Here is a 16366-nt window from a genome sequence, read left to right as displayed (position 1 = left end):
CACTAATCTCATGCTTTTGCATGTATGGAATGTGGAGATTTTGTTAGAACACAGATTGCATAAATTGTTGGGCCCCACTCTTGAGAGTTTCTGAATTCAGTAGGTCTGAGATATTGATCAAGTTTGTATTTCTGACATGAAAAGTAGCTATTGAGAAGGGGAGGTGAAAAAAAAGGACAGCATGGAGTCTTGATCAAAGTACACTATCAGACTAATTGTGTTTAGGTAAGAGAGTAAGGAACTTGGCACTGGTTCTTTTAAAATGCTTAAGTCCTTTGTAAAGTCTGCATAATACCTCTGGAGAGATCATAGTTCTCTGCCCTTAACCTCTGATTTCTTTTATACAACCTAAGATCCCTTTACTTATCTGTGGTATTCCTTCTTCAGATGAGACTTGAGCAGGCACAGATTGCTTATTGCTATGGATTTACTGATGTGTGAAGATATTTTGGGATCATGCTCTTTTAGGGCAGATCACTTACCTTTCTAGGCCTTGATTTTTTTTTAATCTGTAAAATATAATTTTCTCTGGGCACTATAGTTTCAGTATTCCACTTTTCTTTTTCTTTCTTTTTTTGGTGGTACTGGGGTTCCTGGAAGCCCTTCTAACTCCAGGCTACACTCCCAGACCTATTTTATTTTTTTTTGGATACAGGGTCTCCTAAGACAGCACGCACGCGGCTGGCTTCGAACCTGCGCGATCCTCCTGTCTCGGCCTCCCAAGCGCGGGGATTACAAGCATGCACCACCACGCCCGGCAGTATTCCATTTTTCTAATACCATTATCTTGACCAGCAAAATTCCAATGTGATGATTCCCTTAATTTCTATTATACATACCAGAAATTAAGCTCATAATCTTGAGAAGATACAAACTGCAGATTTTGAAATGAATGCTTTTCTTTTAGGATCAGAATACTTTATAAGTCCTCAGTTAATCAGAAAATAGTAGTTTCCAAAAATTTCCAAACTGTTTTTACTCAGAAGTACATATATTATTTATTTTAGATTTGAACTGTGGTATTAAATAAGCATAAGTTTGTGAAAATTATAGCCTAATGTTACAGTTTCAAATATCTGCTCATTTTGTTCAGTATGAAAACAAATTGCCATGTTATTTTGATGACATAGATACCAGTATGCATTTGAAAATAAATTAACATTGAAAAAAAGATTCCATTTAATTAAAGATACTTGTTTTCATCTTTTTCACAGCCATTATGTATGGAGGGGAGAAAAATACTTGCCAGCCTTAAGGTCTTTAAAAAGTAAATTGGTTCAGTATCATGGCTATAATTTTGTTTAATGTAAGTAGACTTTATTCCTAGCAATGCAGTGATTTTCAAACACTCGCTGAGTTGTTCCTTGGATTTACATGAAACATCATTTTGATCTTACTTGGTAGTTGCCTGTAGTTTGTCAAATCTGAGCACAAGCCATTTGCTAGGGAACTGTAGAGGAGCCTTTCAGTTTAGGTCCAGTGAAACCACAATCTACTCCTTTTATAAGTGTTTTAAAGTTTGAGAGGGAAATTCCTCTTAATTAGCATTTCTTTTAGAAAAAGTCTGAAGGTGATTCTTGGTTCCCTAGCAATTGAAGGCAGCTTGGAGCATGACCTTCCTAGTTTGGGTTTTAAAGAAAAAACAGTTCAGCTTTTACAGGTTTAAGGAGAAATATGATTCTATTGGAGTTGTTACTGTAAGTTTGACTCCAACTGTTTCCAATTTACATTCAGGACACACCAGAAAATAAAGGGCACAATAATCATCTGGGGACTTACAGTCACCCTTGATTACCTGTGACTGCTGCCCGTTTCAGCAACTTTCTTCCAGCTCTTGAGGACAAAGCCAGTCACCAGCATTCCATTCTGCATGAAATGAACATACTATAAGATATTTATCAAAACAAAGAGTAACATTTTAATTCATTGGGAAAATTTAGTATTTGTAGAAGTCCTATTGAAATATTTGGAGATACAAATGTTCATAGAGCAAAAAAAGGATCTTACCCAAATTTAATCTGTTGATATTCCAAGGTTCAGATTTTTGTGAGTTTTTGTAAAAACAGGAATACAACATTAGTTATTCTGTTTTCTCATGTTAAGTGCCATATGCAGACTGAAACTGGATTCTCAGTCTATTTTATTTAAGTAGTAGTAGACATAAGAGAAAAAAGCCTGTTGTGTATATATAGGTAATGTAATGTATTTTAATCACACATCAAATGTTCTAAATAGTAAATTGTAATAATTAAATGATTTAGCCTATTGGACTATGCATATATGATTACAACATTTGTTGTTGTTGTTGTTATTATTATTATTATTATTATTATTATTATTATTATTATGTTGCGGGTCTAAGGATGGAACCCAGGGGCATTCAACCTCGGATCTACACCCCCGTTCTATATTTTTTTCCTTTATTTTGAAACAGATCTCACCAAGTTGTGGAGGGCCTCAGTAAGTAGCTGAGGCTGTCTAAGAACCGGCATCCTCCAGTTTCAGCCTTCCAAATGGTCGGATCAGAAGCGTGCACCACCATGCCCAGCGTACCTTTCTTTATTTTTGAATCAGAGTCTCACTAAGTTTTTACTTTTTTTTTCTTTGCAAAACTAGAGATGGAACCCAGGGGCATTCTACCTCAGAGCTATACTCCAAGTCCTATTTTTTATTCTTCATTTTGAAAAAGGGTCTCACTGATTTGCAAAGGGCTACACTAAGTAGCTGAGGCTGTCTGTGAACCGTAATCCTCTTTTATCAGCCTCCCAACCTTTTTACTTATAAATTAAACTTTTTATTTATATTTAGTCCAAATATCTTTATGTCCTTAGTATCAATGATATAGTAATTAAGTAAATCAAAATTTTAAAGACCCACCTAGTATCTGCAACCATTCATATGTCATTCTTTTCATAATGCTAGCATAAACGTTAATATTTGAACTTTGAGCATTTTGCTTTAAATAATTTTGTTTATAAAACAATGTTACTTATTTTTTGATAATGAATGACTTAGGTGACAGTTATAATCAGAATAAAATAGAATATTCTGATAATCATCAGTAGGAACAACTATTTAAATCTAACATGTCTTTTTATAGAATGTATTTATCTCAGTCTTTGTACCTTTGCAAGAACAAGGTCCATCCAAAGTATTATAAAATGATAGGCAAATGTAACAATATTAGTAGCAACCAGCAATTTCAAAACAAAGTTTTATTTGTGTGTTTATTTTTATTGTTTTTATTCTTGGTGTTAGATTTTTTTAATTTATACATAAAGGATTTAGAAAAAATCTATTTTTCATTATGATTTTTAAAAACTAAATAAAAGGATAAATTTTCAGAACTAAAGGTCATTAAATCAGTCCATTACAATGGTCATTTACTTCCAGTCTGTAGACAAAGAAGTTGTGCTCTAATATTAAGTGATTTTTTCCCCAAGGATGGTAGAGAAATTATGACTAATGTCTGCATCCTTGTAAATATGAGGATTCTCAAAGGATTCTCTCCACTACGCCATGCATTGTTTCTGAAGGATTATTTTAATGCGATTCATAAAGTATATTTTTACATCTTGTAAATGAATGAAAACTGAGTAGACAAAAAATAGGATTCAAAATAGCTTGTTCCCATTGTTTTGAGATGGTTAGAAAAAATATAAAGAATATGGCAGAATATTTGCATCATCCATTTTTTTTGTTGCTGCCAAATAGGATATTCTTACACATTTGATAACTATGTAGGATAATAGATATGGAAGTAGAAACATAGCCATTATTAAAGTCTGATATCACAATACTTACTTGGTAAAGCTTAATCTAATTTAATTAATGTTAATAACATTTTTTAATCTTTACAAATATATGTACATATAGATGTATATATTTTTAGCAGAAAACCTGCAAAAGTATTTGCTATACCCGTCATATCTGACTTTCTTCCAAAAATAGTTTCTTAGCGACACCTGCTGGAACAATGTATAAAGATAAAAGTATCTCATAGAAGAAATTTCATAGATATAAAGCCTAGATGGAAAAAATAATCTCAGGCAGAATTATTTCTTTTACTAGAATTTACACTTTTAATGAAAAATTTTGACATTTGACCAAGGGTATTATTCTGTTAATGATAATATTAAGCTTTTTTATTCTTCCTTATATATAATAGGTAATTTCAACATGAACTTTAGTAATTAGTGCAAATTCCTTTTTCTTCTTATCTTCTCGGATCTGTTTTATATTATACTTTAACTTATCACAAAACCTTCCAAAAGGAGAGATTCAGTAAGGATTTAATTGTAGTTATTTATATCATTTGTACAGACTACATAGAAAGTTTGTATACATGAGCTAAGTGCATTAGTTTTATGAATGCCTGAAAATTAAAATGAGACTTTATAGTGAGGGAGGATTTTATTAGGGAAATAGATGTTTTGTTTTTCTCCTGCAGAATTTATTTTCTGCATTATAGATTGTGGAGAAATATAATATGTCCAGTCCTTGCATAATTTATCTAATTTATTTATTTATTTTTATTTCTTGAAGTGCATTTTCAGCAGGTATTATTTTTTATTTTTATTTTTTTATTTTTTTAATTATTTTTAATTGGTGCAATGTAGTCATATATCAATCACATTGAAGTACAAGATTTGAGAGGATATACAAGCACACATCATCCAATTAGCCCTCATCCAGCCCCCATCCCATTCCCTCCCCCTCCCTGGATCCCATGCTTGTTTGGTGATTAACTTTGATATATTTGTTTATATACCTCCTGTGTTTTAAAGAGGCTCCTTCCTACACTATTCCATACCCTCTGATTGGTCACATTAGTTGCTTCACTATAGGGCCCTTTCTATAGCTCAACCTCTTTCTGTTGATTAGGGGAAGCATCTGATTTATATTTTCTGCGATATTTCTCTGTGCATGCTGCGTTGCAAGTACCGATCCCACTCTTGACGGCCCCAGTAGTGGCCTGGCTACCCGGTGGACTGATCCAGACCTCTCTGGCTCAAGCAGCAGCATTGCCTCATGGGAGGACCCAATTCTGGTCTCGCTGGCCCTGACACCAGCCTAACCCCTCAGCTGGCTTCGATCCTGGTCTCAGAGGCCGCAGTAGTGGCCTTGCTTCACAGCAGGCTCCGATGCCAGCCATTGGCCCTGGCACAGGCCTAATCCCTCGGCAGGATCTGATCCCGGCCTCAGAGGCCCCAGCACCGGCCTAGCCTCACGGCAGGCTCCGATCCCGGCCTCTCTGGCCCCAACACCGGCCTAACCCCTCGGCATGCTCCGATCCCAGCCTCGGAGGCCCCAGTAGCAGCCTTACCTCCTGTCAGGCTCCGATGCCGGCCGTTGGCCCCAGCATCGGCCTAACCCCTCGGCAGGCTCTTATCCTGGCCTCGGAGGTCCCAGTACCAGTATTGCCTCACGGCAGGCTCTGGTGCCGTCCTTACTGGCCCCAGCACCGGCCTAACCCCTTGGCAGGCTCCAATCCTGGCCTCAGAGGCCTCAGTAGTGGCCTTGCCTCAAGGCAGGCTCCGATGTCGGCCATTGGCCCCAGCACCAGCCTAACCCCTCAGCAGGCTCCGATCACTGTCTCTGGGGTTATTATTTCAAAGGTTCCAGGTGTAATGTATCAGATCTCTGCCTCCCCTGAGTACTGGCCACTGCCATTACCACTGCCTCCACCATTTCAAATCCTTCCCAGGCTCTTTTTCCACTCTGAATGTTGTCCAGTGTTCCTAAGCATGCGTGACGGTAGCATTCGACATTTGGTGTAATTTCTCAAAAAAAAAAAAAAAAAGTAAGGTTGGTAGGATCCGGTTTCTGCTTCTTCTGAATACAAGTCTCCACCACCATCGCGGAGACCGCTTTCAACACCGCCTTTCTCCTTGGTTTCCACTAAACTCTCTCCTTACAGGTGATGTCCAAGATTCTTAACAATATAGAGAAACAGCAGTGTTCCTTCACGGGGAATTTTTCCATAAGTTCCATTGCATTTTGATAAGTTTTGTCTGCATCTCCAGTGTCCTGGCATCCGCAACGGCTTTCTTAACTCCTCTCCGATATTTTTCTTTTTCTTTTTCTTTTTCTTTTCCTTTTTTTTTTTTTTTTAAATAAGAGAAGACAGTATATGTGGTTTGAGGAGGTAGTGGGATCAGGCACTCAGTAGCACTGTGTGACCTGGTCGGTTTCCCCATGGGTCCAGAGTGCTCCGCACCACTCTGCCTGGGGCCCAGGGTCCTGCGACCCGGGCCCCCGGCTTGCGTGCCCCGCGTGACCCCCGCCCGGGCCCCAGCGTCTTACTGTGCCCGGCTTCTTCATGGGTCTGGGGTGCTATGCACATTCTGGCCCGGGGCCCAGAGTCCTGCGACCCGGCCCGGCTTGCGTGCCCCGTGCAACCCCCGCCCGGGCCCCAGAGTCTTACTGTGCCCGGCTTCTCCATGGGTCTGGGGTGCTATGTGCATTCTGGCCCAGGGCCCAGAGTCCTGTGACCCGGGCCCAGGTTGGCGTGCCCTGCGCAACCCCCGCCCGGGACCCAGGGTACTGGACCCGGTTTCTCCAGGCGTCTGGCGTGCTAGCGCAGTTCGGCCAGGGGCCCAGAGTCCCGCGACCCGGGCCCCAGCTTGAGTCAGCAGGTATTTCTAATTTATTTTCTACATGGCTGCATTTAGTCTCCTGAATTTAAGAATACGTATAATGAGTCACACCTCCTCCTCAATCCCCAACCTTTACAGTTAACTGTTTGCTTCCTTCCCATTTCTATTCAGTTAGCTAACACATCTCAAATTATTAACTTTTGATTTTCTCCTTGAATCTCTTCTTCCATTAGTATTTCTCACTTCATCCAGTCAGTGGTCATTTCATCTGCCCATTTGTTCAAACCAAATAAATTCCAATAATTTATAAATTCTTCCTCTTCAGATACACTTCGATTCTTGCCACTTCTCTCTCCACCTCCAGTCACAGTTGTCTTTCCTATTCTAACTAACATTCCTGCTTCTAACCTTGCTGCCTATAGTCTATTTTCCATCCAGCGACCAAAATGATTCTCCTAAAATTTAAGACTGATCTTGTCACTCCTCAGCTGAGAACCTTCCAAAGTGCTTTCCATGCCTAAAGGGGCCTCTGTGTTATAGATCATAGGCTCCTTCCACACCTATTACTGTGACCTCACTTCTTCCCTGCTCCAGCTAAGCAGTCTCCTTGCCCACCTCCTTATGTGCCAGCAAAATCTCACTATATGCTTTTGTACTTGCTGTTGCTCCAAACAAAAATGCTTTTTTTTTTTGATCCATTTAAGTTTCTGATCAGATTACCAGATTTTACCTTCTTAGACTTTTCTTGACCATGCTATGTAAAATAGGAACTGACTCTGTCACTGTTTTCCTCTTTATCTTGCAATGGATTTATTTTTTATTTTTTGTTTTTGGTGGTACTGGGGTTCCTGGAAATCCTTCTACGTCCGGGTTACACTTCCAGACATATATATTTGGAAACAGGGTCTCTTAAGCCAGCAAGGCTGGCTTTGAACCAGAGCAATCCTCCTGTCTCTGCCTCCCAAGTGCGGGGATTACAAGCCTGCGCCACCACGCCCGGCTTGTAATGGATTTTTCCATAGCAATTATTATGATATGACTTACTTTTTAATTGTATGTCTCTCTCAACTAGAATGTTAGCTGTTTGAAAGCAGGATGCTTGTCCACTGTTGTATTCTTAAAACCTGAACCAGTACTTATGGATTTATGCGTAGTAGGCACTTAGTTAATATTTGTTGAATAAGGGGGTGAAGATTAATATTTAAATGAAGAATGTGGTTTGATTACATTATAATAACCAAATTCATAAAAGAGGGAGAAGCCTTTTAACAGAGTCTGCTTTGTTTAACTCTTTATATTTATGTCATACTTTCTATATTAACACAGATTAAATGGTGTTTCATACTTAAGTTAATGCTCAAACAATACTCTTCAGGTCAAAATGTAGGGCCATATTTAAATATTCTTTTTATAAGAGTAATTACTTTCTTATTCTTTTGACATAGACTTCTGACCCTCAATTACATTAACAAACCTTATACACATGAATAGAAAGACGAATAGCCCCTTTTGAGTCCTTGTAAAGACTATCAATATGAAGTGCTTCCCACAGGGTTCTATTGAAAGAACTAAGCTTCCATCATAATGAAATTGCAAATTCATTTGTATATGTTTCTTTTATACTTGAAAGCTACTTTTTGATGTTTTGGTCTGCAATTAAATTTATTGTTTAGGGTCACAAATATGCAATGCTGACTAGAACAAGTTGTTAGACTCTTTTGTCTATTCAGCATTGCACTAAGATAAATGGATATCTTTCAACAATAACATACCAAAGCCAAAATTTGTTCCCAGATGTACATAATCTTTTAATCAATCTACTGCTTTCTTTTTTTCCCCCCTACTCAATAGGCCCCTAGCCTATTTCCTCACCACTCCACCTAGCTAGATTATGGGTTTTAAATTACTGTGAAACACTTTCTTAAGATAGAAAAAGATAAGTTTAAGAATTTTAATGCTATAATTTCCCCATTCCCATTTTACTTACAATATGAATTCTTTTGCCTTTACTCCAGTGCAATGTTGAATGGATAATTATGTAACATGTTCTCTAACTTCTGTGGTTACATTTCTCACTGTTGACATGACCACAAAATAACTCATGTCATTAATTGAAATGAGTCCTTAAGTGTTTTCTGTGCACATGGATTAAATTTTTTTGAGATTCTTCCTATATCACCTCCAATATGAATATATATTTTAAATTATTGTGGATTTGGTCTGTTTTGTATATTTCCTTTGGTATTTTTATTCAAAAGACATACAGAGTGAATGGCTCAATTGTATTAGAGGCTATATGTTTTATCGGAGGCTGTCTAAAGTCTGTATTAGAGTATTATTTTTTCATCAGTATTTATATATTTCTTCAAGGAATTTTAATAATAAATGTCCGAAGGCCCGTAAGTGTAAGGTGTTTCTATTAAGGGCTATTTACAGGTATAACCACCTTAGATAAAGGGCCTTTGGGTACTCAGTAATGCCTTTATTTTAAGACTTTGCGCATATATATATATATATATATATATATATATATTTGTAAATCAGAGGATCTTCTTTTTTGAGTTACCATGTAGTTTACATCTTCCCTAATTAAAATAATTTTAGGCTGGGTGTGGTGGCGCACGCTTGTAATCCCCGCACTTGGGAGGCTGAGACTGGAGGATCGCGCAGGTTTGAAGCCAGCCTCAGCTACTTAGTGAGGCTCTCAGCAACCTAGTGAGACCCTGTTTCCAAATAAAATATAAAATGGGTCTGGGAGTATAGCCCAGAGATAGAAAGCCTCTGGATTCCACCCCCAGTATCACTAAAATAATAATAATAATAATAATAATAATAATAATAATAATAAATTAAAAAATAAAATAATTTTAGGAAAGTCAAACCAACTTTTTCTTCTACCTTGAGTTTTGACCTCTATTAATGTTGAGACCTCTGGGAAGTTACTGCATTTTTTGTGCCCCCAAAACCTTTGATTATGTTGTGATATAGTTAAATGCTCAGCAGTAGCAAACACTCAACAATAATATTTAAATTTCTTTCTTTCTGCCTTCTGCAACCCAGCCCTGCTCCCCATGGTCTTATCTGTTCAGATAGGGCTTAATCAAGAAGTAAAACTATTGAACTGATCTTAAAAACTCTATATTGCCCTGAATTGATTACTGAATTGATAAAACCAGAGAAATTGGGACTTTGAATTAACCTACATGCAACAACCTGCAGGTGTATGTGGACTTTTTCTTCACAGCAAGTTAGCCCAATCAAGGGTTTAGTAAAATGAAGAAAGCTCTACTCCACACCCTCGTTTTAAGTCCATATGAGGCCATCAGGAGAATAACTTTTCTTTCCTCAACCAGAAGATCTGAGGATTGAGCCCATATTATATTAATAAGAAATTGGAAAGTATAATCATGTTTAACTTTTTGCGGAAGGTGAATTGCTTCGCTGCATGTGGTAATGCTGAAATCATTACCCTAAAAACATCATTTTTCAGAAAAAATTTGGTAGCTATTTAATATGTTACTTTATATCTCATGTTATTTTATGATTATAAATTTTATTTTAGGTGCAAAGATGGCTTGAAAGGATTTACATTTTCTGCCCTTAGGTAAGTAACATTTTCTCTTTTTATTGAGATAATTTACAAGTTAACTTTTTAAAAATAATGTAATTACAATTATTTATTGGCTCAATGTTTTAATTTTAATTTTTATACCTTTATTGGCACATTTTTTGCAGTTATATATTATAGTAAAATTCAGTGTGATACAGTCATACATACCTACATCACTTGGTGTATCTCCCTCTTCATCCTACTATTTTTGTTCCTTATTCCTCTCCACCCATTTTAGTGAGATTGGTAATGATACCTTCATATGTGGACATAACATTATTTGAACTCTTTCCTTACTCTGGCCTCATTTTCCTCTACCCACTCTCTTCCTCCAGTCTTCTTTCATATTTTACTGGTCTCCTCATTTATATGAAGTCTCGTTTCCTAGTTTCTCTCTGACATTCACATATGAAAGATATTGGGACTTTGATCTTAGTATTATGTTATATAGTTCAATCCATTTTCCTGCAAATGACATAATTTTATTATTCTTTATGGCTAAGTAAAATTCGGTTGTGTGTATATACCATTTTCTTTATTGACTCATTTGTTGGCAGGCACTTAGGTTGGTTTCATAATTTGTCTATTGTGAATTGTGCTGCTATAAACATGGTTATGCTCGTATCACTATAGCACTATAGAATTCTAACTTTACTTATTTTGGAAAATTAATGAAGAGTGGTATAGCTGAGTCATATAGTAGTTCCATTCCTTGTCTTTTACAGAACCTCTGTACTGATTTTCTTGGTAGTTGTACTAATTTATAGTCTCACTAACAGTGGATAAGAGTTCCTATTCTCCTACATCATTGCCAACATCTATTATTGCTTGTATTCTTGATGTCTGCCATTCTGACTGGAATTGGATGAAATCTGAGTTTTGATTTGCATTTCTTTGATCGCTGATGATGTTGAATTTTTATATAATTGTTGGCCATTTGTATTTTTCTTTTGAATAGTCTCTATTCTAAAAGAAAATTTAAAGAATGAAGTCAGAGTATACAAAGTGTGAATAAAGAAAAAGAAACTTTTGAATTGAACCAAAAATCCTGAATGAAATGAAAGATACAATAAAGAAAATTTAAAAATTCAACAGAAAGTATTACCAAGATATTTGACTGCATGCAAAACAGAGTATCAGGCATAGAAGACTGAGTATATGTAATTGAATACTCAGTCAGTAGTAAAGAAAAGACAATAAAAGATCATGCTCAGAATATTCATGAAATCTGCGAAAACATCCAGAGACCAAACCCAGGGTTGAAGGTACAAACCAATGGCATAAATAACTTCTTCAGAGAAATAGTGTCAGAGAATTGACCGAACATGGAAAAAGAGACAGACTTTCACATATAGGAGACATTCAAAACCCCAAATAGACAAGATCAGAAAAGGACCTCTTTATACCACATCACAATCAAAATACTAACATAAAGTTCAAGAATAAAATCTTAAAGTCCTCAAGAGAAAACGGCCAAGTCATATTCTGAGGTAAATCAGTAAGAATTATTCTAGATTCATCAAATATTGACTCAAGTTTTAAGCCAGTGGCAATCTTAGAAGTCACAACTATATTTTCATGCCCCTGTGGGTAATTCACAGAAAGAGTAATTTAGATTTTTTTCCCCTAAAACAAATTCAGTCAATATTACCTGCTACTTTTTTTTTTTTTTTTAACCTACTGGAGGGTATTTAAAAAGAGAAACAAAAACTCTCTTCAAGAAGCTTGGAAAAACAAACCTATACATGAACAATTACTGTGGAATTAAGTACTTACTTTTATGGTTACCAGATTATGGAAAAAATCTCAAACACATATTAGACCTTAAGTATTGCTAGAGTTGTTTTCTTTTAACCTCATGATTCATCTCTAAGCACAATCATTGGCACATATATAGTAGTTAAATGTCAGTTAACACTAGCATTTTTTTGGTTCATCAGAACATAATATGGATAATAAAATTAAAATTTGCAGCTATTTTGTGAAGGGTTTATGCCCATGTAATATGATAAAGAAACCAAGACTTAGATGTTTTACTAATTTATTTTTATTTATTTATTTATTTTTTTTGGTGGTACTGGGGTTCCTGGAAGCCCTTCTACCTCCGGGCTACACTCCCAGACCTATTTTATATTTTTGAAACAGGGTCTCTTACGCCAGCGCGGCTGGCTTCGAACCTGCGCGATCCTCATGTCTCCGCCTCCCAAGCACGGGGATTACAAGCGTGCGCCACCACGCCCGGCTTACAAATTTATATATATATATATATATATATATATATATATCACTTAGATACACACGTGTGTGAGTATATATATATATATATATATACACTTAGATACACACACTAGGGAATATAAGGAGATTTTGTGGTAAAGTAAGACCATATATACATATGTATGTATGTATATATATATACACACACGTGTAGTGTTCTTCCCATGTCATAAATGTTTCCTCTTTTATTCTTCAAAGTACATGTATTAGATGCTTAGTGAAAATTAGTATATTGTATTTTACTATAAGTATGGAGGCAAAAATTGGGATCAGGTGCAGTACTAGAAGTTTTTATGTGATTGTGTCATAGAGAATTAAATAAATTAGTACACAAAAGAAAAGTGTTTAGAACAGTGCCTGGCAGATAGTAAGTTCTCAAAAATGTCAGCTATCATTGTTCCTTTTGATCTTGTAGTATGCCTTCAACTTGTCTTGAAGGGTAGATCACTACAAGTGAAAAGGAAGAGCATCTGAGTGGAAGAGAATAATATTTGCAACAAGATGAAAATTGTAAACAGGAAATGTGAGGCAAGAGTGGGAAAATCAGCTAAATTGGTAATAAAAGTCTATACTAGGGAATATAAGGAGATTTTGTGGTAAAGTAAGACCAGATTACAGAAGACTTGGGGGGATGACATGCAAACAAACGTGGATTGGATAAGATGAGCAGTATGCAGCCACTAGAGGTTTTGAGTGGGGTAGTTAGCAGTGTTTTAGAAAGATTAGTCGCAACCACAGTAGTTGGGACAATGAATAAGAGAGAACCAGAAGGTGGCAAGACAAAATAATAAGGACTGGGATTTGGGTGATAGTGGGTAGATTAGATAATAAGAGACAAAGTCAATGAGAGAAAATAAAGACCTAGGGACTGTTATTTTCTTTGTTTCTCTTCTCCTCCACCCAGCCAAATATTGAAAATTCAACTTCTTGAAAGAAGGCACTATTAACAGAAAATCAGACTACATGCAAGGAAACTGTCTTGAGGGGAAAACACTGAATCCTCTATATGATTAAGGATATTTGGTTCTTGCCTAGCATACATGAATCCCTGGATTTAACACCTGCTTACACACACACACACACACACACACACACACACACACACACACACACAGATATTTCTCATTGTAGAAACTGTATGGTAACAAAAAGCTTCCGAATATATCACAGTAACTTCTTTGCCTTACATTTTTATTTAAATATGAATTTTATTAGAAAATAACTTCTGGTGTTTTTCTTATATTAAAAGCTGATGGCAGAAGGAAAAGTTGATTTTCCTAAAGAGAGAACCTTGACTTGTTTTCCTAAAACTACTGAAATCTGCAAAAACTCCAATAGGTCAAATATTTTTATATATTTTTTTCATTCAAATCCATTTGTAAAAAGAGGGTAGCTTGGATCATTTTCACTTAAAATTTTTTCTGTATTATAAAAATTACTTTGAAAAAATGTTTATTTTTGCTAGTCCTCTTGTTAAAGAAAATTGTTAAGTATTGTGGTTATTGTTTATATTGTGTATTTCTTTTCACTAAACATATTCTGATTCCCCACATCACAAATTGGTTTTTCTCAGAGGTATAAAGTTAATACTCAGATGAATAATATAAAAAACCAAATATTGTTTCTATTGTCAAATTTTATTTTAGAAACTAATAACCCATCTCATATACTTGGTCAACGTATGTGGTTCTCATAGGCTTCCAAAAAGTATCATCTGACTTGACTTTATCTTGCCCTCTTGGCTGTCCTGATTTTTATTCAGACATATGCTATAATTTTTTAGCATGTTAAAAACACAACATTTAATATTAATTACAAATGAGAGGGTTTAAGAAAGATGCTTGTTGTGGCCAAATTTTTATGCCTTCTTCGCAATCTTACACATGGATAAGGAAAAGCGATACATGGCTTGATTTATTTGAGAATACTGGGGCTTCTCAAATGAATATTCTCAAATGAATGCAGTTACAATCAGGCTTGAAGGATCATTATCACTTTATCATGAAAATATTGATTGTTTCAGTTAAGGAAAAGTATCCTTTATGCATAAAGTACAAGTATTTACAAAGTACCCTTGGTCAGGGTTTACCAATTAGACATAGGGTGAAAAGCTTGAGAATATTAAACTTTACTTCAGTTCAGCATTCATTTTTTAAAGGACTGAATATGCACAATCATAAATAGCATTCATTCAGTGATTGTCCAGTTTACTTTTACTTTGTCCCAGGTCTTGAACTAAACATTGAGAATACATTGGTGAATGAGCCAGATGGAGCCTCTGTTCTCAGAGCTTATGATTCTGCAGTCTTATATTTCTCCAAGGAAATGACCTCTAAAACTTACAAAAGAGAAGTGTAGATTTCTAGGAAATTTATTTTAGCTGGACCTGACTTAGTGTTAGGTCCCCACACTGCGGAAAGGAGTAAAGGCAGAGAAGGAAACAGGAAGATTGCACAGAATTACTTATAGAACAGAAAAGCCCAAATGGAATGAGAAAACAGATTATATTTTTCCTTTAAGAGAAGATAGGAAGAAGTTGGAAGGAAGGAGTATTCAAGGTGAATTTTAAAAGGCACATAACACTTCAACAAGATGTAAGGAAAAATGATCAGGATAAGAAGACTGGCACCAAGGCATTTGTTTATCTGGAGAATGGCCAATGGTTCAGTTAGTTACAGTGTATAATAACATTTCATATACTGAGTGCTCATTTTGTCCTAGGTATTTCAGTGGGCCATGAGCCAGTGAAGTTCTTTGAGGCTGAATATAGCAAGTATGGAACTGAATGTTAAGAAATTTTCTTGCACAATTGTGTGTAGAATGATTTGGAAGTTATGTGTATAGACATAATATAAGAAGTCATGGTATATAGTAGATAGAGTTTAAGGTGGAACCATGGAAGAGCTAGTGCAGGGAGGCATGGTGGTCCCTGCCTGTAATTCCAGTATGTGGGAGGCAGAGACAGGAAGATCGCAGGTTCACAGCCAACCTCAACAATCTAGCTAGGCACTTGGCAACTTAATGAGACCCTGTTTCAAAATAAAATAATAAAACAAGACTGAGGGTGTATCTCAGTGTAGAATGCCCTTGGATTCAATCCTCAGTACCACCACCAAAAAGCAAAACAAACAAGCTAACAACAACAAACAAAAAACCTCAAAAACCAAAACCATAATTAGAAGTGTATATAGCTCAGTAATTAAGAGATCATGACTTTAAATCAGACAATTCTGTGTTCAAATAATTACTGACAATTTATTACCAATGGATGAGACGCGTTTCATGCCAATTCTTGTGGGAATTATAATACTTAATGTAGTCCTGGGTTAAAATGACTTAGTATTTGTATGCCGGGCATGGCGGTGCATGCTTATAATCCCAGCATTTGGGAGACTGAGACAGGAGGATCACGGTTCGCGGCCAGCCTCAGCTACTTAGTGAGGCCCTTGCAACTCAGAGAGACCCTGTTTCAAAATAAAGAATAAAAAATAGGGATGGGAGTGTCACTTGGAGGTAGAATGCTCCTGGGTTCTATCCTCAGTACCGTAAACAACAACAACAACAAAAAAAAAACAAAAAAAAACCAACCAGTATTTGTGAAAGGCTCTGTTGGAACTGTGCCTGTCATGTATTAAACACTTATAAAATGCTAGCTATTCTATATTAATTCATTGAAAATGTATTAATTGAATATTTACAATAGGCTATGTACTCTTTTAAGCATTGTGGTATAATAGCAAAGTAAATGCACATAGTCTTACAGTTGCCATAGTTTGTTGGGGAGAACAAAGTTCTAAAATGGTGTGTATAGTCCTTGGAGGTTCATTGTGCTGTGAGAGAATAGAGGATCATTGTGCACCCTGCCTTGAAGCAGGACAGT

At 36.2% G+C, this 16366-nt stretch overlaps 1 protein-coding gene across 3 annotated transcripts in view; it reads left to right on the top strand.

The window, feature by feature from the left end:
* TMEM135 (transmembrane protein 135) overlaps positions 1–16366 on the top strand; it is a gene marked incomplete at both ends in the record, with an annotated part of 215398 nt that overhangs the window by 180051 nt on the left and 18981 nt on the right. For all 3 annotated transcript variants that reach the window (XM_080714267.1, XM_080714265.1, XM_080714266.1), the window contains one exon: positions 10162–10203. In XM_080714267.1, coding sequence (XP_080570393.1) covers positions 10162–10203 — 42 coding nt within the window. The remainder of the gene's footprint in view (positions 1–10161; positions 10204–16366) is intronic.

The sequence above is a fragment of the Muscardinus avellanarius genome (genome assembly GCF_963383645.1).
Source record: "Muscardinus avellanarius genome assembly, chromosome: 1".
Taxonomy (NCBI): domain Eukaryota; kingdom Metazoa; phylum Chordata; class Mammalia; order Rodentia; family Gliridae; genus Muscardinus; species Muscardinus avellanarius.
This window is presented reverse-complemented; position numbering and strand designations above follow the sequence as displayed.